This window comes from Podarcis bocagei (assembly GCF_964188305.1).
Source record: "Podarcis bocagei genome assembly, chromosome: 8".
Classification (NCBI taxonomy): Eukaryota; Metazoa; Chordata; class Lepidosauria; order Squamata; family Lacertidae; genus Podarcis; species Podarcis bocagei.
Window position 1 is genome coordinate 29770314 of NC_138133.1, and position 25805 is coordinate 29796118.

General features: G+C 42.1%; 1 protein-coding gene across 10 annotated transcripts in view; it reads left to right on the forward strand.

The window, feature by feature from the left end:
- PHACTR1 (phosphatase and actin regulator 1) overlaps positions 1-25805 on the forward strand; it is a 262469-nt gene that overhangs the window by 200180 nt on the left and 36484 nt on the right. For 8 of the 10 annotated variants that reach the window (XM_081206391.1, XM_081206390.1, XM_081206392.1 and 5 more), the window contains 3 exons: positions 8051-8131; positions 19540-19707; positions 22630-22836. In XM_081206391.1, coding sequence (XP_081062517.1) covers positions 8051-8131; positions 19540-19707; positions 22630-22836 — 456 coding nt within the window. The remainder of the gene's footprint in view (positions 1-8050; positions 8132-19539; positions 19708-22629; positions 22837-25805) is intronic. The other 2 variants (XM_081206393.1, XM_081206387.1) reach the window with 1 other exon arrangement.

Genomic DNA, 25805 nt, shown 5'->3' on the forward strand with positions numbered 1-25805 from the left:
TAGGTGTTGATGGACTCCCACCGGCCCCAGCACACATGGCCAATGGTCAGGGGTGATGCTAGCTGTCAGGGAACTGCCATCGGAAGGACAGGAGGTGGAAGGGCTCACAGAGGTTGGGAGAGACTCAGCAGCTGAAGAGGGAACCAGCAGGGGGAGAGGAGGAGCTCCGAGGGAAAGTGAGCAGGAGGGATGGCTCCGAGACACTTCCAGCGAAAACAGTGGGGAGGTTTCAGGACCTCCTATAGGGACACCCACTCCTCGCCGGAAACTGTCACGCCGAGAGTCCAGAAGACGCGTTTCCGTTAAGGAGCTTTTATGTTGGAAGAGATTCCGTAAGCAACCACTGTCGGAATCTGCCAGCGACTGACGGAGCCATGATTAAGGGGCTCCGTTACAGACAGAGGTTTGCGGACTTAACCAAACTCTGAGGGACTGGGATTTTACGCACAAGCAGCTCATCATCCCATCACACTAGCTATACTAGCAACATTGGGAGGCCCAGAGCTTCCCCAAGAGGGATGGGTAACCTTGGTCCCAGGAGTTACTCTTTGCCCACCTTGAGCCTGCAGTACACAAGTAAGCATCTCACACATTGCTTCATGTGCTTTTGCCTCTTACCTGAGCCATCAGTGGCATGCGTCTTCCCCTGCCCCAAGGTTATTCATGAGAGAATGCAGCTCTCGGGCTGAAAGAGCATCCCTGCCTCTCCAGGACACAGAAGCATCAACTGAAACACTTAGAACACTTGAAAGCGCTATGCAAAAGTTAAATATCATCATAATTCTAAAGTAATTATATGCGTACGTCTACAGCCAGAGATGGGAAGGATACCAGAAAGTCAAATGAGGGAAGGGGGAAAGAACTGGACAACTGTATCCTAGGAAGAGGGAAAATTAAAGGCAGTAGCACAAATAGGGCTGGACAGCATGAACACTTTGCCCTGGGCACAGCTACCTAGAGGACCTGGGTAGAATGAAACCAACATGCTGCCTGCGACAAAAGGAGAAGCATTAAATGCCTCTTCTGCTGTGCATTTTTTTAATGCACAGCTCTAGCTTTTTTGTTGCTTCCCTTTCCAAAAACTGGTTTGGTTCCTGCACCTGCAGTTTAATGCAGGAAAGCATGGCTTTGAAAAGACTGGTTGTTTTGAAATTATGATATCCATGTTAGGCTTCTCTCATCTGCTCACAGTCCAAGCCATTTGGACAGCTGGGAGAACTGGCTTGCCAGGCATCCGGATTGCTACCCTGCCTGCCAGCAGTTGTGTGCAAAGACCTGCACAGATATTGATCGATACGGTGGAAGTTGTGGGTTGATGCTCATTCTAGCTGGATTAGCACAAAAAAGTGATCTGCTGTCAGGTCTCTTATGAGGGTGAGCTGAGTCACAACATCCTGTAGCCGTCTTGGGCTCAACAGAGGCAGAGCTAGGCAGGTTTGCCATTACATCCTTGTAATGATTTCCCTGCTCATCTGCCTGCTACATATAAGTATGGAAACATGATAGCCTATCACCGGATCTTATATGTTTCCCACCACCCAAGTCTAAATAGTATGGAGGCATGGAGCAAAAATGCATGACATGGTAGGATCATATCACGTTTCCATAACTACATGTTATAGCCAGAGGGATTATGACTGCGAGTTCCAGCTACAATCCCAAATCTGCTTCCTTTAAGACTGCATGCCTGTTTCCACTCATGGAAGCATGGAAGTCCCGGGGGCTCCTCCTGAGACTTTAATAGATAGTCCCAGGTCTTCAGCAGAAAATGTAATAAACCTCACTTTCTGTGAATGTTGCACTGCAATAAGGGACTTTTGTGGAAGTCTGTATAGAGACTGAAAACTCATTTGGTGTTTCTCACTGAGAAATATGATTGATTGTGTTCAGTGTGGCTGCTCTGTTATATAGGCTCACATTTAACCCCAGAAGGGTTTTTTTTCAGGAGTGCCTTTATTTTATCTTCTCACTGTTAACTCTGTCTCCATTTATCAATGGAAGATACTATTAGACTGAGTGGCGCATTATTTGATAAAATGTATTGCACTGCATTCACTAGTGTCACATTATTTTTACTTTATTTTTTACTTCCATTTTTTACTTCAAGATCTCCTCTCTTGCCTGTATTGTCTGTTCTTTGTCATGCTCCTTCTAATTGGTACATGAAGTCCATCATGATGGGCGCCTTTCAAGCTGGCTGGAAATTTGTCTTTTCCAGAGGATAACTTCTTCTTCCCCCCTAGTTTATCTTATAATGATGCTCAGTTTTCATCTGTCTGAATTTTCTTGTGTTTCCTGGACTTTGGGATCTAAGTCATTCTTCTCAGTGTTTTCAACCTTCGGTCCCTAGTTGTTGTGGGACTACAACTCCCATCATCTCCTGCCAGCTTAGTCCAGTGGTCAGGGATAATGGGAATTGTGATCCAGCTGGGGACCCAGTTCAAGAGCACTGTTCTAGCTTATGCTACAACAATGAAAATTTTGTTTTGTTGCTCATCCTTTTATTTGATTGTTTCCTTTTGGATCTCTATTAACCTACAATTGTAATTTCTTTTTGTGTGTGTGCTGCTTTGTCAATTGTCAGCTTAGAGGTTTGCATTTATTCTGTAGCTGTGCTTCTTAGAGCATAGCATAATGTTCCATAATGAGATAAACTGGCAGAGACTCATCATAAGGACAGACTTGAGCAAGGGGAAAACAGAGTCTGGTGCAGGACTAATACTGGGATGGGGGAGGTTGTTTGGTTTTTTTTAATGCACAGATATGTGACTTTAAATTGTCAGTAATTCTATGTCAGCATTGAAACAAGTCATTTTAAAACTGGGGGCGGGCAGAAGCAGGGAAGGCAAGCTATTCCTTTAAAATAGAGCTTTGGGAGTCTGCGTAGCTCAGAATAATATTTTCCCCACTAAATGTCGCCTACTACAAATTACTGATACTGTCACCACTCTGTAAATTTGTAGAAGATTTACTACTCAGTAAGGTTATCAACCTGTACTACACAGTAGAATGCAAGGAAGAAGGAAACCATGCCATATTTTTGTTAACATGTAGACAACCAAACAAAACTGTGGTAGAAAGCCTTACAACTTGGGCATTCTGTATTTGTTTTGAAAGATGTTTACATTGATGAAAAAGGTATGCATGTAATTTAGTTAATCTACAACTGACCATGCTTCCTGCTTCATATATATGTATTTGAAACACACACACACACATTGTTGTTGTTGTTGTTTAGTCGTTTAGTCGTGTCCGACTCTTTGTGACCCCATGGACCAGAGCACGCCAGGCACTCCTGTCTTCCACTGCCTCCCGCAGATTGGTCAAACTCATGCTGGTAGCTTCAAGAACACTGTCCAACCATCTCGTCCTCTGTCGTCCCCTTCTCCTTGTGCCCTCCATCTTTCCCAACATCAGGGTCTTTTCCAGGGAGTCTTTTCTTCTCATGAGGTGGCCAAAGCCTCAGCTTCATGATCTGTCCTTCCAGTGAGCACTCAGGGCTGATTTCCTTCCTAATGGATAGGTTTGATCTTCTTGCAATCCATAGGACTCTCAAGAGTCTTCTCCAGCACCATAATTCAAAAGCATCAATTCTTCAGCGATCAGCCTTCTTTATGGTCCAGCTCTCACTCCCATACATCACTACTGGGAAAACCATACCTTTAACTATACCGACCTTTGTTGGCAAGGTGATGTCTCTGCTTTTTGCTTTTTGTCCCTAGACCCTAGATCAGGATGAAGAGAAAAAAGGAGTTGAAGATGGACATGGCACCTAGATTAGAGAAAGGGTGGAGAACCCAGGGTGAACTCAGAGGAAGTCAGTTTTGGCCCCTCTCAGGTGGGCGTCATTGCCATTCTAAGAGAACGAGGGAGGTGTTTGTGATGAGTTCCGGCACCTCTTTTTCTAGAAAAATAGCACGGGGGAACCTATGGTCCTCCAGATGTTGCTGGACTACAACTGCCATCATCCCTGACCCTGACCATTTGTTATGCTGACTGGGGCTGATGGGTGTTGGAGTCCAACAGCATCTGAAAGGTCACAGGTTCACTACCACTGGATTTGAGTATTGGGATAGTGCATAACCCATGGTGCTCTGAGCTTGCCTCTCAGTACCCCACATATACCACTGAAGAATTTCTGGAGGCAGAGCTTCAGTCAGGCATCATGCAGTCCCTGGAAGCTGTTCTCAACATCGCTTTCCCTTGCTGAAGCATAGCAAGGATGCTCATTTCTTATGGGTGCCATTTTTATGAAATTCACTTTTTTCTTCCTACCCTCTTTGCGATCCCCATAAGGGACAACTGCATATTCCTGCATTGCAGAGGGTCGGACTAGAGGATCCTCAGGGTTCATTCCAACTTTATGATTCTTTATTATTATTCTTTCTCTCTCTCTCTAAAAGGATAAGGGTAAATCAACAGTGGTGAGATTCAGAATCTGCCAAGAAAATAGTTTATTTGCACCAAGAGTGCCTCTGAGTTGAAATTTGGTAGAATCACATTAAGTCTCTTCACTTAATCTGTATAACTATACCTCTCCAATCTTACTCAAATCACTGGCACAAATTACTGTACAGTGGTATCTCGGTTTACAAACTTAATCCGTTCTGGAAGTCCGTTCTTAAACCGAAACCGTTCTTAAACTGAGGTGTGCTTTCCCTAATGAGACCTCCCACCGCTGGTGCCCTTCCACCATGCAGATTCCATTCTTAGACCGAGGTAAAGTTCTCAAACCGGGACAATATTTCCGGTTTTGCAGAGTTTGTAAACTGAATCATTCTTAAACCGAGTTAGCACTGTAATTTTATGTCTTAAGTTCCTAAAATTCGCATTTACTTTACTCATATAGCCTAGTGTATTCTAGGCGCCTTTTCCCAGAGGCATGCATTCTGCAATCAGTTCCAAGATCTAAGTTACTGATTTTCCACTATGCCTTTTAACAGATGCTCTTGAAATTACCTAGCCTTAGTTGCCCCAAACATTTCTGCTTGTGATCACATAAATGTGCAAGTCTTGTTTGGGGAATATTGCTGAATGACCAAAGTATGTCAGTCAGTCCACATTATTGTATGTGGAGAGAGAGAGAGAGAGAGAGAGAGAGAGAGAGAGAGAGAGAGAGAGAAAGTTTAGCAAGGAAAGTCTGGTTTGGTAGAGGAAGTGATTTCTTGTCTGCCAAATTCTGTTTAAGTGGACACAAAGGATTTGCTTCTTAAAGAGCAAAGTATTGGTTTGTGACCAACAGTGAGAGAGAACCATTTATGACATTCTCTGGGGTAATAACTAAAAAAAAAACCTTTAAAAAAAAAACCACCATAGCTGTGCTGCAGGAAATCCCAAGAAACATCTGTTGCAAGCAAGTGATCGTTAAATCCAACCTACCTGCCGTTTATATTGTTCACAATTTAGCCTCAAATAATAGGCTTTATATGACACTCCAAGAAACATTTCATTCTTTAAATTGCTGTCTTGCTCTATTTTTTTTAGGGTAGATTGTGCGTTGTTGGGTTTTCAACACATCTTGTATTACTAATTAGGACAGAGTGTGTCAAAGCCTGACAATGCTGCTCTCAGCAACTGTTGGCTTTAGTTGAAATTACAGTATTGCATACAACCACTATTTTGGTGCTCAGTGTGGCTATTGGTGTTTAAGCTTTAACAATTATGAGGGACAGTTATGCAATGGTTAGAGTGCTGGAATGGGACGGCAGAGACTCAACTTCAACACCTCTTAGTGATGAAACTCATTGGATGGTCTTTAGCCAGTTGTTACTAAGAAAATATAGTTAAAACTTCAAAAGGTTGTTTAAAACAACTTCCTAAACACAATTTAAAACTTTTTTAAAAATTTAAAAAAAAGATCGCCTACTATCCCAGCTAATAATTTTGGGGTTTCCAGGAACAGATCTTCACTTTATTACTGAATACAGAGAGAGTTAGGTTGGCATAATAGTTGCCCACATCTGACAAAATAGCAGAAGCTCTGCACCTGCCTCTCAGTGGGAGCTGGTATTTTGGTGATACATTCAACAAACCTGACATCTTCAGAAATGTGCTTAGCACAGTTCATGCAACCATCTCTTGCAATGAGAAGGAAATAAGAGATTTTCAAAGCTGGTGTAACCGAAGTAAGTCACACTTTTGTTGTGTATTATAATGGCAACTGGATCCAGACCTTACTGTTGGTTTAAGATACTATTGTGGAAGAAGCCAATCAATCAATAAAATCAACAGCTATAGAGAAGACATTTCTTGAGTTCATTCAAATGTCACAGAACATTGTAAAGCAGAAGAAACTAAAAAAAAAAATAACCTGATGGTATCTGAAGAAGTGTGCATGCACACGAAAGCTCATACCAATAACAAACTTAGTTGGTCTCTAGGGTGCTACTGGAAGGAAATTTTTGTTTTGTTTAGACTACGGCAGACCAACACGGCTACCTACCTGTATCACATATTGTGATATTTGCAAAGCTAGGTATTTGGAAAACATACAAGTTTAAATAGGATGATATTATATAATAGCCTGGGAGTTTGTTATTCACAGGGCTTAGGTGAAACCCCCAGCTGATTTTCCTTCATATCTCCATTTGCATTCTGTCATTGATGTTCCTCTCTTTTAGATTAGCCATTTTAATTCCACAGAATGACAAATGCAGTGGGGCCATGGGAGCTATTTTAAGCCATCTAGGTCAATGGCCATAGTCACATCTAATGGCAGCAAATTCTTTATATTAATTATGCATTGTGCAAAGAAGTACTCTCTCTGGTCTGGCCTGAATGTACTGTCAATTTGATTTCAAATAAAAATAGGTTGTTGCATATTCCAGGCTGATGTGCATCTTTCTAGGCTAAAGGAAAGGAAGCTGATATACAGGTGATTGTTACAGCCTGGACAATGGGCTTAGACCAGTGATGGCCAAACTTGGCCCTCCAGCTGTTTTGGGACTACGGCTCCCATCATCCCTAGTTAACAGGACCAGTGGTCAGGGATGATCGGAATTGTAGTCCCAAAACAGCTGGAGGGCCAAGTTTGGCCATCACTGGCTTAGACTCAGGTAGCTGTATAGGAGTGGGTTGCTAGCTGATCAGATTCCATTTTAAGGGTTATAGCAAATGTTGTCAGTCCACTAGCGCAATATTTTTCAATGTTGCACAAAAGAGCAGTGCACCCTGTCTGCAGGTAAAATGGCAAAATATCTTACTAATGCAAGCTGTCTTTTAGCAGAATCTCTTGTGTGAGATGATCCACTAGCAGAATACGCTGGATACAACCCCAGCTTTTAAAAATTACATTTAAAAATAAACAAATGACAGGACTAAAGAATGTTTGTGTTACAGTAATTATTGTAGTTGAGATCATCAGCTAATATATACTAGTGAGTAATGCACATGCATTCCTACAATGAAAAATTGCTTGGGGGGGAAACCAGGGATTTGAATTAAATGAGTGCTATCTAACTATGTCATCCTCAGATTGGACCTACTGACATCAAATCTACTCTGGACATCCTTTTTATTATGCTGTCATGGTTCTTTACACTTGCAACGGTATTTGGGGCAGTTATACTTGATCCCGTTTTCAATACCGTCTGCCCCTGCACAAGTTTTGGGGTGGTCACACTGCTTCATTTCCAGTCAGCGCGTATTCCATAAGTTCCTGCTGAAATTCTGTAACTTTTTATACCGCAAATGTTCTGGTTTATTTCTTATCCCTCTTTTGTTGCGTTGCGGTGAAAGATTGTCCTTCCAGTTGGCCGTAATGTTGTGGAAGCATCACAAAGCTCCTTGTAAAGTGGAATGATATGTGAGCAGTTCAGTATAAGCCCATCGCTAGTGCACTCTTAATACATCAGTGGCCTGTCAATAAATACCAAAAATAAACAAATGTCACAGAATACACCTGCAAAAAAAAACACACAACCCCAGTCTGGAGGGTCCCTCAGTATTACGAATGTTCAATACCTCCCAGTGGTTTTTTAAAAAAAGTTTTCTGACCTTTTTAGAATGCTTTCATGATTGTAACTATAACTTTGTTTCTTCTTTTTGGTAGCACTTGAAAGAAAGATATCAATGAGGCAAAGCAGAGAGGAGCTTATCAAGAGAGGAGTGCTAAAGGAAATTTTTGATAAAGGTAAGAATCATTGTCTGTGCAATTCTGAGTCAGTGGCATGGGCAATAAAACTTTCTGTTAGCGAAGAAATTGCTATCGAAAACCACAGGACTCTTGTGCTATTGGATTTTTGTCATATTTCTCTACAAAGATTGGACCCCAAACTGTGGGCCTGATAGTTACTCCAGAGCCATTAAGAATCAGCTTTTATATTAAAGTCAAAGTATTACTTGGATAGCATCACAACATTTCTTATGGAATATTGCCATTTTCTAGTTCAGTGGCGCATGTGAAAAATGGCCTTGTAGTGGAAACTGGCTTGATCATCCTTTCTTGGCATAGACACACAAAAAATTCCACAGGAAACAGAAACAATTTTTCCATATTTGCACGCATGTGTGAAATCCAAATTAGGTTTCAAATTCTGATAATGTTCGCTTGGTTTATTTGAGCTGCCCCCAAATTCAGTTTGGTTTGCTTAAATATTCAGTTGAAAGCCACAATCCACTGAAATTAATAGACCAAATTAAATAATGTCCATTCATTTAAATAGGTCAGTTGATGTTGGCTACAACCCAGAAGGTCTAAGTGCTTGATTTTGACTGGATTATGCCTATGGTTAGGAGAAGTATTGCTTGCTCTTTCCAGGCAACAAATTTCAGAAGGTACCAAACAACCAGCTACTGAGACCCCACATACCAGATGTATATCTGTACCCTCCCAAACACACGCTTCATGTTTGGAAATGGGAGGGGGACACCAAAAACGTAACACAGAACAGCAAAGGGAGTGTCAGTCAACACACTGGTGCTAACAATGACCGCTCCCCGCTTAAAACGGGGGGCGCCCTTTGCGTGGACGCGTGCAGCCCCTAGATCTGGAGTGGCCCCAACAGCATAGGCTTGGCTTTGCCTTCCCTCAGGTGTGATACCTGGAGGTCTCCGCCTACCTCAGTCAGTTGTCCAATCCCACCTGGGGGAAGCGTTGCCAAGGAGACCAGGCCAGGTAGGGGAGGGATTACCTGCCCACACAATAGAGGGAGGATCTTACCTAGGAATCCTCACTTGGCTCCAGAGCTTCTGGTGCTAACAAATGGCAATTTGCCTTGTGAAGATTGCTCAGCATGTTTTATATCAAGGTGTTCCTCAGGAGCAGGGGGTCTACTCTGCCTTATATTGCACACTAGTGAAAATTACTTGCACTGGAATAAGCATCCAGACACTGGGCAATCTTTTCAAAATGAATTACCTCTTGCTAGCAGAAGTTTGATGCCTCCTTCTTCCTCCACCCATCCTACTTGAAAAGTACTCATATTTTCTAATTTTAAGCCTGCTTTATTTGCCTAAGAACAAAGACCCTGACAAAAGTTCAGAAACATTAACATGAGAACTACCACACATTTCCCTTTTGTTTACTGCCAGATCAGGCTCTGGGAGCACACTGAGACACTACTTACAATAAAGTAATTCAATACTTCAGTGGGGCCAATTTACTTTTGAGAAGACATGCATGAGATTGCACAGTTAAATCATCCTATTTTAACATTGCTCATCCTACCAGGGGATGTATTAGCTTCCAGAGAAGATGTCAAGTGAGCATTGAAACTCTAACCTGGCAAATTCTGTTCTATTTGCATTTGCAGCTTCAGATGGTTTTTATGGCAGACTATAATCCAGATGTTTCACCAAGAAACATTACTTTTTCTGTTCAGCAGCTGAAGACAGGACAGTTGCATTAAATGAATTGCCAAATAGATTCAACAGTGATACAGCTTTCTTTCCAGTGTCACAGTGTAATTGTGAATTCTTTTCCTGCAATGCAGTAGCTGAAATGGGAATCCCTGGTTCAGTTTAGATTTTTGTGAGTCTCTGGTTTTGAGCTTTCCTCATTACATCTGCTACAGCTCCTTCCCATGCAGTTCGTATACATATCATTCTCTTATCACAATGTCGTTCAATAATTTACACTTCCACATGCCAGGAGCCTCTGAAAGAGCTTGTCTAGATTTATTGCACTTAATTCCTTCTATATTTCCTGGGGGAAGAATAAATAGTCGCCTTGCACTCATGGAGAAAATAATGTTCAAATGAGTATATCGACACATGCATTAAAACATAATGTATTGTGAGCTTGCATTCAGAATAGCTACCTGTCACAGAGCGAGCCAGCAATAAAGCATGCTATTCAAAGTTGGAGTTAGCTCTTTATTAGCCAAAACACGATCTTCATAGACTTGACTGTCAGACCTAATGAGCACAGCAGCTCATTCCTGGTAGGTCTTACCCCATGAATCACTTGCCAAGATTAAAAGTTCCCACTTCCCCTCAGCTATCTAAGTCCCCTCGTATCCAGGGCTTTTTTCCAAGCAATCAGAGACTATGCCTGCATGCAGTCTGTCAATGCTCTGCCCATTTCAGCCCTCTTCTGGTTCTGGGAAACAAAGGAAGGGGAGTTTGTCACCCCCAATCCCCAGGCTTTGAGCCTTCTTTCCTTGGTGGTTCCACAGTTAGTTCCTCCTACCGTTCCTCTGTGTGCAACCAGTCCATAACACTGTGCCCATTGTTCTGGGTTTTGATAAGCAGAATAAACCACATGACCTTAAAGAGAAAGCAACATCCATGCTGGAGGTTCTCATTAAAAAGGCTGGTGGATATAGGTAGTTTCTCCTATATGCAGCTATGCGCAGCACCATCCTTGGCCATATGTCTGACCACTTTTGTGTCAAGGAAGATTTAGTTGGAATGACACAATTCACAGGTACAGCTGGTAGTATTTTGAAAATTAATAGTGGAAGGTTAATTAAAATTATTTATTTAGAATAATTATTCATTTAGAATTCATTTTTTTTTAAAATTATTTATTGCATATCAGCTGTCCAATGACGATGTTCTCTGGGTGCCTCGCAACAAAATAATAATGCAGAAAATTAAAATCAGTTATAATAAAACAAATTGAAGCATTAAAAACTGTGAACAATGATCACAGTTGTTCTTGACCATTGTTCTTGACTCCTTGACCATTGAACCATTCTGGTTGGAGGTGATGAGACTTGGAGTCCATCCCTGAGCTATTGCTAATGGCCAGTGATAGATTTATCATCTGTAGATTTCTCTAACCCCTTTTAGAAAGACAATAGAAACTTTAGTATAGTTTGCGCTATATAATTTTACTGTTCCTGCTTGAACCAAAAATGACTATTCTCATCTCTGTATCGATCATTTCCGGCAGTGTTTCTGGCTCATATAACTCAGCTCAATAGAGCTGGCTAGCAGTCTAGTCTTAAGTACTTCTGTTCAATGCTGTGAAACGTATGGATTTGTAATGAAGGACTATGCAATGCAGAATTTTTGACATTTATGCTCACAGTTTAAACAGCTCAGACATCTTCCAGGTTCAGATTCTGTGTGTTACATCACATTTTTCCTGAGCAATTTTCATTTTATTTAACTATTTAGGCATTACATTTTCCTTAGCCATTTAACTATTCAGCTGTCTTGCCCTACATTACACAGTCACAGTATAGGTTGCAATGTATCAAAACACACACTATAAAATTCAACCAAATAAAGGCTCGGTTTAAGTGTAAGTCATGACTCTCTACTATTACTCGAAAGAAATGTTTTAACCTACCATAGGAACCCACTCAAAGTAGGAGCCTGCCCAATCTCAAGGGAGGAGTTCTAGAGCCAGGCTGCCCACTACCAAAAAAAAGCCTTACTCTGAGTTCAGACCAATCAGACTTTAGTGATGGCACAACCCAATAGGGCATGTTTGTAAGCAAGTTAAGAGTATATTATTTAGACAATATCAAATTTTCTGCCTTAACATTATGCAAAACGCATATATGGCTGTATCTTTGGGAACATCCACTAGCTTCCATCCTCCAGTGGAAATACTATGACCCACCCTTGGAATTGCTTTCTTAAAGATTCACGTGACATGCTAAGTCAAACTATGGTTTACTGGAACTGTGTGAACGTGTGGGCTTCTGCTAGAGGCACTCCCAAGTGCTTTGCTCTTCCTCCCGTGCCATTTTTACTCCTGCACCATCCTGATCTAAGCCAAGGTTTTGTTTAGTGAACCTGGGCTGGTGGTTAAGTTTTCACCCCACTAACCATGGGCTGTAGCTAAGAACAAGCTTTGGCTTGGCTCAGCATAGTGCAGAAGTTAAAAATATCAGGGAGCAGCAAAGTGACCACAAGCTGTTCTCCAGTCCCTGGTAAGCCATAGTTTAGCTTTCCATGACATGCAACCCAGGCCTATTCTTAGCTTAAATTAGCCACCCTTTCTCCTGAGCAATATGCTGTTACTGGGCTACTCAAGTTGCATAATAAAACAAATAATGTTGGTTTTATTGGTCCTCAGTAGTAAAGTTTTATAAAGCAGCTGCCTAGGACCTATTAAATGTGTGCTATGGGTTTTTAATCAAAAGAATAGCCAACTCGCATCAGATCAATATCATTAAAGAAAGGGATCGATAAAGTGGTATCTTGAAGTATCCTCAACAATTAGGTTCATGCCTTCTCCAGAGATAATGAGTTTCCTAGAAGAAAGTTGTATTCTGCGTCAATGCAGGAGCAGCTAAACTTTAATTGACATCAGTCCCAATAATTCCAAGGGTTTAACATGTTAAATGTTAATCCTGGTTTTGCGCATGTTTACTCCAGTTGATTCAGTGAGGGTGAACCAGTCTATAGGAAGAGAGGATTTAGACAAGATATGTCTCTTCTAACATGGAAGTGGTGGAACAATAAGTTTGTTAGTCTTTAAGTTGCCACAGGACCCAACAGACATGTTGGGCCCAATTCATGCTTACCTTAGTAGCATGGGAACAATTGTTCCTTTACTGGTTCTGGAATAGACATGTGGCCAGAGCAACGTGGCCTTGAAGAGCCGATGTCTATGTGGCTCCCACACCATTAAGATAAAAATTTTAATTGAGCTCAACATACCTACAGTTCTGGCATACAACAGACATGCCATTAATAGCATGTGAATTTTCTACTGGGAAGAGCATTTCTTATTATAACTCCAGCTTTAAATCATTGATACTATTCAGTTCTGAATGTACTTTTGGCCTAGGTCTGAGCCTTTTACTTGTATTCTATTAATTCTGAGCAGCTTTTGGTATTTTATTTTTTTTAAAAGAAGAACAGCTGCCTGAGCTGTCAGAGATGTCGATGATTAATTCAGACCCAGATATACTTGGCTTCACAAATGCCCACTGTAGCTAAAACCTTTGATCTGTTGCTGTGCTGTTAATGAACAGCTTTTACATTCTTTACTTTGAGCAAGGTAGAGTTTGGGCATAACATCCTTCTATATTTTAATAATCCAGCGTAACAGCCACATCAAAGGTTTTCTATTTGATGCTGAGATTTTAAACTATTAGGAACAGTGTGCCATTCTCATTGCCAAGGGGAAAAGAGAAATGTTGTCATTTTGAAAGGCCACAGAAAGGGCTTAGTTTGATTTGGGACTTAACATCAGAACCTCCGTTCTGCTGGGGCTCAGTTCTATACAGTGGGAACTGACAATAAAAAGGGGAATGTCGTGGAGCCAGTGCCTTGCCCTCAACCCAGAAACCTGATATGGATGCGATAAATCAGGGAGATGGAAATCTGCTTCAGCCCTTCAGATGTTGTTGGACTACAACTCCCATACTGGCCACGCTGCTGAGAGTGGAATGAAGCAGCTTCTGAAAGGCCACAACTTCTCCACCCCTGCTCTGAATTTCTTCATGTGGAGCATTCCCAATGGAAGAAACCAAACAGAGTACAGTGGTACCTCGCAAGACGAATGCCTCGCAAGACGAAAAACGCACAAGATGAAAGAGTTTTCCGTTTTTTGAGTCGTTCCGCAAGACGAATTTCCCTATGGGCTTGCTTCGCAAGACGAAACGTCTTGCGAGTTCTTGCGAGTTTGTTTCCTTTTTCTTAAAGCCGTTAATAGCCGCTAAGCCGCTAATAGCCGTGCTTCGCAAGACGAAAAAACCGCAAGACGAAGAGACTCGCAGAACGGATTAATTTTGTCTTGCGAGGCACCACTGTACTGTCTGCCCCTGGTGTGACCACACTGACAAAGACAACTATGCTGTGTTCCAGTTGCAGATAGGTAGCCGTGTTGGTCTGCCAAAGTCAAAATAAAAAAAAATTCCTTCCAGTAGCACCTTAAAGACCAACTAAGTTAGTTCTTGGTATGAGCTTTCGTGTGCATGCTGTGTGTATGCTGTGTTGTGAGTATTGTCACCCAGTTCTTACCAGCTGCCTTTGTGTGACCTAAGCGATGGGCCCAAGCACCCCCTTTCTTGCCTCAAAGACCATAAGCCCAGGGGTGGGGAGCACCAGGCCCCAAGGGCCAAATGAAGTCCTACAGGCCTCCTATGTAAGACTATGTTGGCCCTTCAGTGTAAACTCCTCTAGTGATTTCACAAGGATTGCACCCTTGAAATAATACCACCTGCTTGCCTGAGTGGGGGACAGAGAGTGAGATGTTTCTGCCCTTACCCACTTTTGCCGCACTCACCCTTAGTATGCAGCTTCCAGAAGGTTGCACACAAATGCCTGTCCCCTTGGGCTTAAAAGTGTCCCCCAACCTTTAAATGTACCTTAAAACTCTTGTAAAACCCTGAGTCCTTTGGGGAATAATAAGAAAGAAGGCTTAAAAGAGAGGGGCATTGATTTCCCCTATGCACGAGTGTATGGGATGTTAGGGGAGGGATAGTACCTCTAATGGGGAATGCATCCTTCTCCTTCTGGGGTAGTTTGTCCACCTTTGCTCCCCACCCTGTACTTTCTCACCTGTGGCTCCTAGAAGCTGTCGTCATGTGACAGCAGCCACACCCTGGGAAATGGCTAAAAACCAGGTGAGGGTAGCCAATTGGTCTCAAACCCTCAGTGAGTTAGGGACTTCCTCTGCATGCAAAGCTAGGCTGCAGCAGATGGAGCGAATGAGACCAATAGTGGGCCCAATGGTCAAAAGACTTGTTTCTGCATGTCTTGCAGAGTGAAGTGGGGAGGTAGCCTACCTAGGAGAAGGAAAACTCTGATCCTAAACCTCCTCTCCCTTGTGGGGATATCTTCAGGAGAAGAAAGGCCTAAGGAGTGGAGTCCCTAAAATGGTTGGATGGCGCCTTGTACTCCTCCTGGCAACTCCTGCAGCTAAGCTGTTGTCAAATGTATTGCTCTGTTTTTCTTTGGACTACGTCACTAAGTCCTAGAAGGGGGTCTTGGGCAGCAAAGGATCTCCATAAACACTGCCCAGGCTTGCGCCCCAGGGAGGTCCCTTTGGTGCTGCCAACGCAGCGGTGTTACTTAACTCCATTGTCTTTCGAGGCAGAGGCCGGCAACACGTTGAAGAGCTGCTTCTGAGGAAGTTGCTGCCAGAAGGCAGCCTCCCTTGTCTGGGGACAGGCTTTTACCTCTCAGCATCCTTTCCTCAGAAGCAGCCCTTGAGGCTGGGTGTGCAAGCAAAGCTGAGATGGAGGAGCTGTTCAAGGCTGAGCACAGCCAAGCACCCCTGCTTTGATTTCTCACCTCTCCAGAGAACAGCACCTGTCAGCATCATTTCTCTGGGTCAGCTGTTATTTCCTCCATGGTGATAACTGGCGGGTGATTATTAGAGCATCTGAAGTGAGCCTAGGTAACTTTGACCATTGCTCTGCTTTTCAAGTGGATGTAATTTATTTAGCCTAACTGTTCCAATTCTCCACCTCACCCCACGGCAACCATACACAAGGAACTGGTGGGAAACAGTCTCAAGTCAGAATATGTAAGTTTCAGCCGGTCTTGAGCATCTAATTTTAGAAATGAACCTATGCTTTGAAATAAAGCAGTGCTAACTATCCTAAAGCATGCAGTGAGCTTCTAGGCTCAGTAGACTGGCTCCACATCTTGTAGTAGCTGACTAGATAGGATAATGATTTGATCCCTTAGAATGAGGCTCCTTATATCTTGGGGAGTTTGTGACTTTCCAGATGTTGCTGGACTACATTGTCCCTGACTGTTGGCCTTAGGGCTGGTGTGAGTTGGGGTTCCACAACATCTGGAGAACTGCAGGATCTCCGCCTTATAACTTGGAACTTTTCACAGAACGTAGTTTTATTTTCAGTGTGTGACATTTACATAAGCCACGCAATAGCAGTGTTCTCTGGGTGGCTCACAAAATAGGCTTAGTTGTTTTGCTCAGTCTCAGCTGGCAATTTGACATCTATATGCATTTAAACTAAATAGCACATGAAAACCAAGAGTGAGTGATTTTTGGTTGTTTGTTGTGGTATGGTGGGATAAAAATATTTAAAGTATGCAGTACTTTTGCTTGTTTCCACATACAAAAAGTTCCATTACTGACAGTATATATAAGGGCTAGGAGGGGGCAATTCTAAATATCTGCAGTTGACCCAGCATCAATCTTTCCCCAGTTTGGAAAATGCTCCAGGAATCGACTGCCATTCAACCATTGGCAATAGCTGCACACCCCTATCCAGTAAGAAAAGGGCTAATTAAACCTTTGTGTTCCCCATAATGGATGAGATATAAGTTTAACCTAGTATAATTTTGAAATTGTATGGTGTACAACATAAAAGCAATAAACAATACCATTTTTAAAAATGCAACATAAAACCAGTAAAACAAAAGTATAAAAACAGGAATCCAGGGAGTTTAAACAAATAAAAAACAGGGTCCAGTCTAATGAATCAGGGAAAACCTGGTATAAAGAACAGGGTAAATGATGTTACCATATTAACAACAAGTTAAACCTTATAGATATGACCTTCCTTTCTTCCCCGCTGAGAACAAAACCTGAAGCACAGGTTTCTGCTGATTATAATTTTGCTATCCCACTCCATCTCTATAATCCTCTTCAAATCCTTCACTGATAACCAGAAAAACTAAGAGCTTATATTTTAAATAGTTCTAGGAAAAGAGGCAGGAGATTCTACCTTCTCAAGGATCCTTAAAGGACAAAAGAATGCTTTCCCTTTAGGGCTCTTCCGAAATATTTCTCATCATTGTCCATAGGTAAAATAAATTAGCAGTTTTCCTGGTATATTGAAATGTATTTTTGCATAATCATCTTTGGTGATACATGGTTTTATTTGTATCAGAATGTCCCCTTCCCTCTGTCCTCGGCTGCTTGTGCTTTAAACCACATCTGGTAAGATAAACCTTGCTACAAAATTTGATTCTGTCAAACCAAAGCTTTTAAGAATGGTCGTGGACAGATTTCCACTTAAAATGGATGGAAGGGCCTGATTTCCTTGTGTGAAATCTTTTTGGGCCGCAGGCCAGTTTTGGAGGTGGCCACGGGTGAAAGTGGGTGTAGCCAGAGGTCAAAGTGGGCAGAGGAACGGATGTGACTTTCCTTTGTACAAAGGCCACATTTTCATATCGTCCAACATTTCAAAAGTGGGAAACACACACGAGCGCACACACCATCTCACCCACCCAATCTCCATGCTCCTTTCTCCCATCTCAAAGACCTACAACCATTCTTGACAAAACCTGTCTCAGACCCAAGAAACCTTAGTAACTACAGACTGGTTGCAGATGTCCCCTAAGGTTTTTGAGTAGGTGGTCACTTTCAGGATTCAAACACTCTTGGAAGACTCATTTCACTTGATGCTAAGACCCAGATTTGGCATTGAGGCTACCTTGCTTGTCCTATATGATGACCTTTCCTGTGAGAGAGATGGGGGGGTGGAGCATGACCCTGCTGATTCTCCCTCATCTCTTAGTAGCTTTGATACCATTGCACCAAAAGTGGTTTAGTCATGCTGGCCACATGATCTGGAAAGCTGTCTGGACAAACGCCGGCTCCCTTGGCTTGAAAGTGAGATGAGCACCTCAACCCCATAGTTGCCTTTGACTGGACTTAACTGTCCAGGGGGTTCCTGTATCCTTCCGGAATGACTGGAGTTGTTAAAAGTGCTAAGAGTTGTTAGGAGACTAACAACAACAAGTGCCCCACCCAACTGACTGGGTTGCCTCAGGCATTCTGGGTGGCTTCCCAGAGTTCCCTGGGAAGAGGGATGGACCATTAAAGCACTCTGAGAATTGTAGCTCTGTGAGGGGGGAATGGGGGGGGGGTCTTCTAACAACTCTCAGTACCTTTGACAAGCAACAGTTCCCAGGATTCTTTGGGGTAAGCCACGGCTGTTTAAAGTGGTATGATACTGCTTTAAATGTTTCCTGGAAATGGGGCCTAAGATTGGCTCGCCCCGAAGAAGCCATAATGTGTTAGACATAACTGCACACTTCAGTCAACTTTCTATTTTGGAGCACCAGTCTGAGGCTTGACCTACTTTTTGGGTGTTTTGCCTCAGGGTAGGACCAGCCAACCACAAAGCCATGCTTAACTGCTGGGAAATGCCATGTTTCATATAAAGAATAATACTTAATGAACTCAGCAGTTCTGTTGCCCTTAAGATTAAAGTCCTATGCCTACTGCCTTAGGAACATTAGTTGCCCATCAACAGTCAGGCACCTAGACAGAAGGCACACCAATCCCTATGGTGAAATGCATTGTCCTTCTATTTAAAGTATAGCAATTATTTCCAAATGTGCCGTTATAGTATAGATTCCACATATCAGCTAGCACATGGAATTGTTAGGCAAACCTGTCTTCTTTCATCCTCCTCCTTAGTGATGCATAAGTGGCTGTGCTGCTGGGTAAGCAAGCTATTAAACCTCAGCCACTATTAACCACTATTTCAACAGAGGAACAATAGGTCCAGTTTAAGTTATGTGAGCATTGTAAGGATTGTATTTGAAGCACTTTTAGTACCAAGGACAAGTGCTTAATTAAAAAATATGCATGCTTTATTGCTTCTGAGGAAGAGGGAGAAACAAGGGGGACTGCTTTAAAAAAAAAAAAATCTAGTCTGTGGTGCAAACAAATATGTTTGGCAGGATGTCGCCCAGATCCGCCAACTACATTTTGAGCAAGGAAATGCCATCCTGTCATAGCACCTCCATGCCATTGTGTTTTTGAAGACCGGGGAACCTGGTTCCCATTTAACATCTGTCAAATCTGAACTGAAGAAGTTTGAGAGAACCTATTAAAGGGGCAGCTGTGTAAATGCAGTTATAATATAAAAAATAAACAATGATTAGGTCTGCCGGAATATGGCTGGAGAACTGTGCACATCAGGCTTCATGGGCTTAGTGCCCTTCAGATGCTTTAGATCACAACTACCATCGTCCCCAGTCAGCATGGCCGATGGCCAGCAATAATGGGAGTTGTAGTACACAACATCTGGAGGGTACTAGGTTGAGGAAGCCTGGCACAGATGCTATACATTAGGACTTTGTCTCTGAGGTGTGTGATTGCAGTTAAAGTAACTGAACCATTGGGGGAAATTTTTCAGAGCTGAGAAATCTTCTGGTTATTTTGTTTTTATTTCATATTATTTTTGTGCTTCCACCCAGATGGAGAGCTTTCCATACAAAATGAAGAAGGATCATTGGAGAATGGGCAGGCTCTGAGTTCCAGCCAGGCTTCACTCCCAGCCCTATCTGAATTGGACCCATGTTCAGCATCTGTTGACTCCTGTACATATGAAATACTCCCAACTCCGGAGATCATGGATGGAACAGGTAAACTTTGGTTTCCATGGTCAGCTACACAACATGTAGCGGGGTAGTGACTCAACTGTACTTTACTACGAACATACCCCATGTGATGTTCTGTCTTTTGGGCCTGGATAACATCTAGATCCAGAATGTGAAGTCCAAATACAATCTAGGACTCAGATCTTGTCCCATCCTGCTACCCTTGAAATGTTTTGGACCACATTTCCTATCCATTCCTGCAAGAATAACCATGGTGTCTGCGGCTGATGGAAGTTGTAGCCCAAAACATCTGAAGGTCACCAGGTTAGGGAAGGCTGGGTTAGTTAAATTCAAATTTCCAATAAAGGTGAGGAATATAACAGAGAGCTAGCTTGCTACCTTTTGAGATTTTTCCACTTTGGTAAGCACAGTACGTCACATTATTCTTTGTTCTGTTAAACTGACTTGCTCCAAAACTGTATGCATTACTTTTTGTATATATTTATACCTTCGACTAAATTAAAAATAATTGATGGCACATGGTAAGCCTTGATTTATGTCAATAAGTCTTGAAGTCCCAGTCCAAAGCTCAGTGAAAACATCAACTCTGTGTGTGCATCTATTGCAGGAAAAGGCCAAACTCTATGCTAGGGATGGAAGGGTCTGAGAACAACTCTGCTCTTCACAAAACTATGGTTACAGCCACGTTTGGGATATTGTGTGCAGTTCTAGCCACTGCAACTCAAAAAGGATACTGTATGACTAGAAAGGGGGTAGAAAAGAACACACAAATGGGCATATAACATCCGGGGCTTTTTAGATGAGAATTAAGATGACTGCTATGCAGAGGAGGGGATATGATAGAGGCTTATATAATTATGCATGCTGTGAAGGATGTGAATGCAGAGGGAATTTTCCTTCCTTTCTGTGATATCACTAGAATTCAGTATCATCTAATATAATTGACTAGCAATAAACAAAACAAAAAACCCTACTTCTTCAACACAATACACAATTAATGTATAAAATTCATTGCGATCGTTAATAGTTTAAGGTGCAATCCAAATCCCAATTCTGCCATCAGAGGTGGAAACAGGACCAGCTGGTTTCGCACAGAAAGACCCAAAACAAGGCATTTCAGGGCTGAGATGGACCTTTCATCTGATCCAGTTGCACGGTTCTTACACTAGTATTGTCTGTTGGTGTTGTGTTAATACAGTGCTTTTGAAATTTCAAGTGCCTTTGAAATTTGCTCTATTGCAAAATTATATGTGTTTTTTAATATATGGGTATGCAGCTTTCCCCAATTATGTATTTTATTGTGTTTATATAGCTGCCAAGGCACCTAAAGCAAATACAGTGGTACCTCAGGTTACATACGCTTCAGGTTACAAACTCCGCTAACCCAGAAATAGTGCTTCAGGTTAAGAACTTTGCTTCAGGATGAGAACAGAAATCGTGCTGCGGCAGCAGCAGAAGGCCCCATTAGCTAAAGTGGTACCTCAGGTTAAACGAATTACCACCGGAACGAATTAAGTACTTAACCCGAGTTACCACTGTAAATTATATAAAATATAGAAGTTGGTCCTCTCCACTGCCCCTGCAGAGATGAGGAGACAGTCTAGTTGGATCTGGCCCTGGTGTTGTCTTTGCCTCTGTCACTCTCTTGTTCCTTCCCACGGGGCAGGTGGTGTGACATCACCCTCTTTAGCCATTGTAATTTATGACATCATGTATATAAGCTGATGACTAAGTGTGAAAGGCACTGTGCTTTAAAAAAAGAAATTCATTGGATGCAGACTGGTGGGATTTGTTTTCAAATTCCACCACTAAGATTTACCCTAACTTAAAGTGATCCTCATGTTATCTTGATACAGACTACCCATTCTTTGTAAAACACAGGAAAGTGCAGAGAAACGATGAGCTGATTGTCATTGACTAGTCAGCACTTGAGTTATGTAGCTGAGGCATAGAGAGGGCAATGAGTTCAACATGGTTTTAGCATTGCTCTCAGCAGAAATAGCCTCATCTGACTACCCAGGCAGAGAAGAGAAATTAAGGCTCCAACTGCAGAGAAGCACAATCCCTTTGATTGCTAGGATGAAATGACATATCTGAAATTTATTTAATAGCACAATTAGACTAATGATGGGAAACTGCTGAAAGCTCTAGAAATTTGGTGGAAAAAAGCACCAAGACATAAATCCAGATACTTTATCCGCTTCTAGTTTTCCCTTGGGGGGTCTTGCTGTGGGGAGTGTTCCTTGGCAGACAAGTCAAAGAGAGGAAAAAATCCATCATTGCAAACTATTAGCCTAAGGGACCCTGGCTGATTCTACACGGATATAATTAAAAATGTTTTTTTTTTTAAAAAAAAAAGGTTTTAAAGAATATATGGAATTTGTCATTAGCTCATCAGCGCCATCTACTGTCAGATTTGTATACTGCACTTAAAACGCACTTAAAACGTTATATTTTCAGCTGAGTCCCCTGTTAAAGCTGCTGGTTACACCCTTCGCCTAAACAGCAATTAGGCCATGGACAGAGCTCAATGCTGATATATCCTGTAGGTCTGCCTGCATATCATTCTGAAGAGTTATGGTGATTAGCTATTGGGAGGAAATGCAATTAACTTACATAGAACAAGATTAGGAAAAGTGACATATGAATTTGCCCCCTTTCATGCCAGTGGAAGTTCTGCTATGTGTTGTGAAAGTGCCAGAGTTTGTTTTCAGTCTCTTCATGGAAAGTTTCTCCTCTTTCTTTCTTTCTCTCTCTCTCTCTCTCTCTCTCTCTCTCTCTCTCTCTCTCCCCCCACCCCCCTCTCTCTGTATATAGTGATGTCTGAGCAAACTCTTACTGTTAGTTATGTTTTTTAAACCCGCATTGCTCTGCTGCTTTCCTTGTCTATCTGCTACCGCTTTGCTTGTAACGTTGTTGCGTCTATGATGTGGTTGTGTCCTCCAGCGTCCGAAGAGAGCCCCACGTCCAGTGAATCTGGAGTCCACCTTTCTCAAGATCCTTCATCTAAACCAGTCTTGCTACTTCCCCCCAAAAAATCTGCTGCTTTCTCTGGAGACCATGAGGACACCCCAGTGAAACAGCTCTCCCTCCTCAAACAGCCCCCTGCCCTGCCTCCTAAACCCATTGCCAGGATTGCCAACCATTTAGCTGGTAAGTAGGTGTTCCAGAATGCTTTGTGCCGCCCCCTCCCTGAAAAAAGCTCTTGGTCCTGTGTCTCTAAATGGAATGTTTCACCCACCACCACCTCCATAAAGCTTGCCGTTGTTTTCACATCTCTCACTAATAAACCTGCATCACTGATTTTACATTCATGACAGGTCAAGGAGTTCTCAAACCTCATCAGAATATGGGCTGGACTTATTCAGTGGGTTTCATTCCATGGACAACCTGGGCTTATCTCTCTCTCTCTCTCTCTCTCTCTCTCTCTCTCTCTCTCTCTCTCTCTCTCTGTCTCTCTCTCTCTCTCTCTCTCTCTCTCTCTCTCTCTCTCACACACACACACACACACACACACACACACAGAGAGAGCGCCCTTTGGCCCTTAATGAACTATGCTTGTGGAATTTGCTTCTTATCATCTTTTTAGTTGGGTGGGTTGAGTGTGACTTGCCCTTTTTATTAAATTTCTGAATGTAGGAAGACCTTGGCTTAGGCCTTGGGCATATATCCCTTCTGTACCTATTATGGTTGATAATTTTATTTTATGCCTACTTTTATGTTTAGTTTTCGTGTTTGTTTTTGCAGTCTTGAGTTGCTTTGAGTCACTTTTTTTGTGGAAAAAGAGATTGATAGGTTGGTAATATCTGCTTTATGCTACTTTTAACTAGCCATTGACTTCCCCATCCCTAAGAAGTCTGGGAACGGTGACGAGGGTGCTGAGAATTCCCTAAGAAACCTCAATATATTAAACAGAGCTTCCCAGTGGTAGTCTAGGAAAAAATAAATGACTAGCAAAACACTTTAAACCTGTCGTATAAATATTTCCCTTGTCCCATTTAGGCCAAGGTGGATCCATCATGTGCATATTTGTTGTCATGTGGGTATTGCAACTACAACAACTGTTCATGCAGAAAATTAGTAGTCCTGTATTCTCTTTCAGACTTGATTGTTCTGTGTGTGTGGTAGATGCTCATCGCAGCTGCCTTTAGGCTTCTGTCTCTACTAACATTCTTCTAATCTGTTCTTCAGGCCTTCCAGTTATAGAGGTTTCTTTTATATCCCTCTTTCTTTCAGTTTTCTTTTGCTCTGCTTCATAATCCATATAATAACACACTAGGTATGCAGCTAGCTGGTCCTCTGCTTCAGGGATGCAGAAAGAATTTACAGGCCTCGCAACCTCCCTAAGCTGGTAATGCAGAGCACTAATGTCTGATTAAATTAGCTTTAGGCCCCTTTATGGCTTGCTTCAGTTGTCAGTGCCCCTCATGTCCATCTACCCACTATGCCTCACCAATCTTATATGTCTTCACTTCTTCCATAGACCATGTTGGTTGGTTGTAGCTAATTGTACTTACATAATTTGTCTAGGAACCTTCCTATGCATCTTCGAGGAAAGGGGAGAGTTTGTTTATTTCTTCTTCCACCCAGTTGTTTTGTGTGTCCTTACACTCTTTGCAGGCCTGCAGAAGCCCACAACTAAAACCATTTTAGGAAATATAGGTCATTTGTTTGTTTGTTTGTTTGTTAAAATTGCCAGTCACTTTATCTTGCCCACGGCAACCCAAAGCTACATACAACTAAACAAATGGACAGTAAACACCTCGTAGTTACATTAAATCCAAGGTGAAAGGGAAATACGTTTTTTAAAAAGATCCCACCTACTTCTAAAAGGCCACAGAGAGTTAAAGGCCAAAGGCCTACGTTTCTGCCTTCAGTTTGGTTGTATTTTTTTAATGTTTCATTTATTGTTCATGACTACTTTTGTTACATTGTAGTTACAGGGCAAGGTATAAATAAATATATAATAACAATAATATTATAGTTGGATAGCTCAGTTATAGCTGGATAGAGCATTGTTGGTTAGAGCATGGTGCTGACAATGCCTAGGTTGCAGGTTTTAATTCTAGATTTCCCCTTAAAAATCTGATGAATAAAAAAGGCAATGTGTTGTCAATGAACAATTTCTGATATCTCAATAATCTATTTGCAACATTAAGCCCCAACCTGGAAAACAGAGCTTGAGTACCCTGAAGCCCAGTTATAAATCATAGAATTGTAGAATTGGAAGGGACCCCAAGGGTCATCTAGTCCAACCCTCTGCCATGCAGGAATATTTTGCCCAACGTGAGACTCGCACCCATGACCCTGAGATGAAGAGTCTTCAAAACCTCAGAGCTGTGTGTCATAGCAGCGGAGGAAGCTGCCTTATATACTGTCCGCTAGGTCAGTATTGTCCACATGGACTGCTCTCCAGGGATTCAGACGGTAGAGTCCCAAACCGACTTGGAGATGCTGGGGATGTTCTGCATGCAAAGCAGATATGCTACCATTGAGCTACAGGTCTTCCCTTTTATCATTAGAGGACAAAGCTAGGATTATAAAGCTAATCACAGGACATACCTAGTTTAACCAGCTGATTGTCCTTAATCCTGCAGAAACATTATTTGTGGGAATCGAGGCAGTCTGGGGGGGAAAGAGCAGATATTACAGGGCAACTTTGGGTCACTATCTGCTTTTTGATTGCAAAGTGTCTTTGAGAGGGGATGCTTTGTAGTGGCAAAATGGGAGTGGGATACTTAACGCTCCCCACACACTGCTTTTTTTCTTGAAACCTTTGCCCTTCCCTAGGCACTTTTACCCTTTTCAGTGGTTTTGATCTGTATTTAACTTGTGAACAAAGCTCTTGAACCTTACAGAGGATGCAGACACTGGGGGCACCTAATAGTGCATGTGATTGAGGTTGTAGTTTGGCCTCAGGTCTCAGTGAAATCAAAATGGCTTATTTCCGAATAAACATGCATAGAATCTGGGTGTAAGGGTCAAAAGACATAAATTTCTAAGATTCTTTATGGTGTCCTCTGGGGATATTATTAGATTTGCATAGTCTCTGGAAATGAGCAATCAGCTCTAATGAATCATCTTTTCCAAGCCGAAAGTAAATTAACCTTATTCCATTGCTA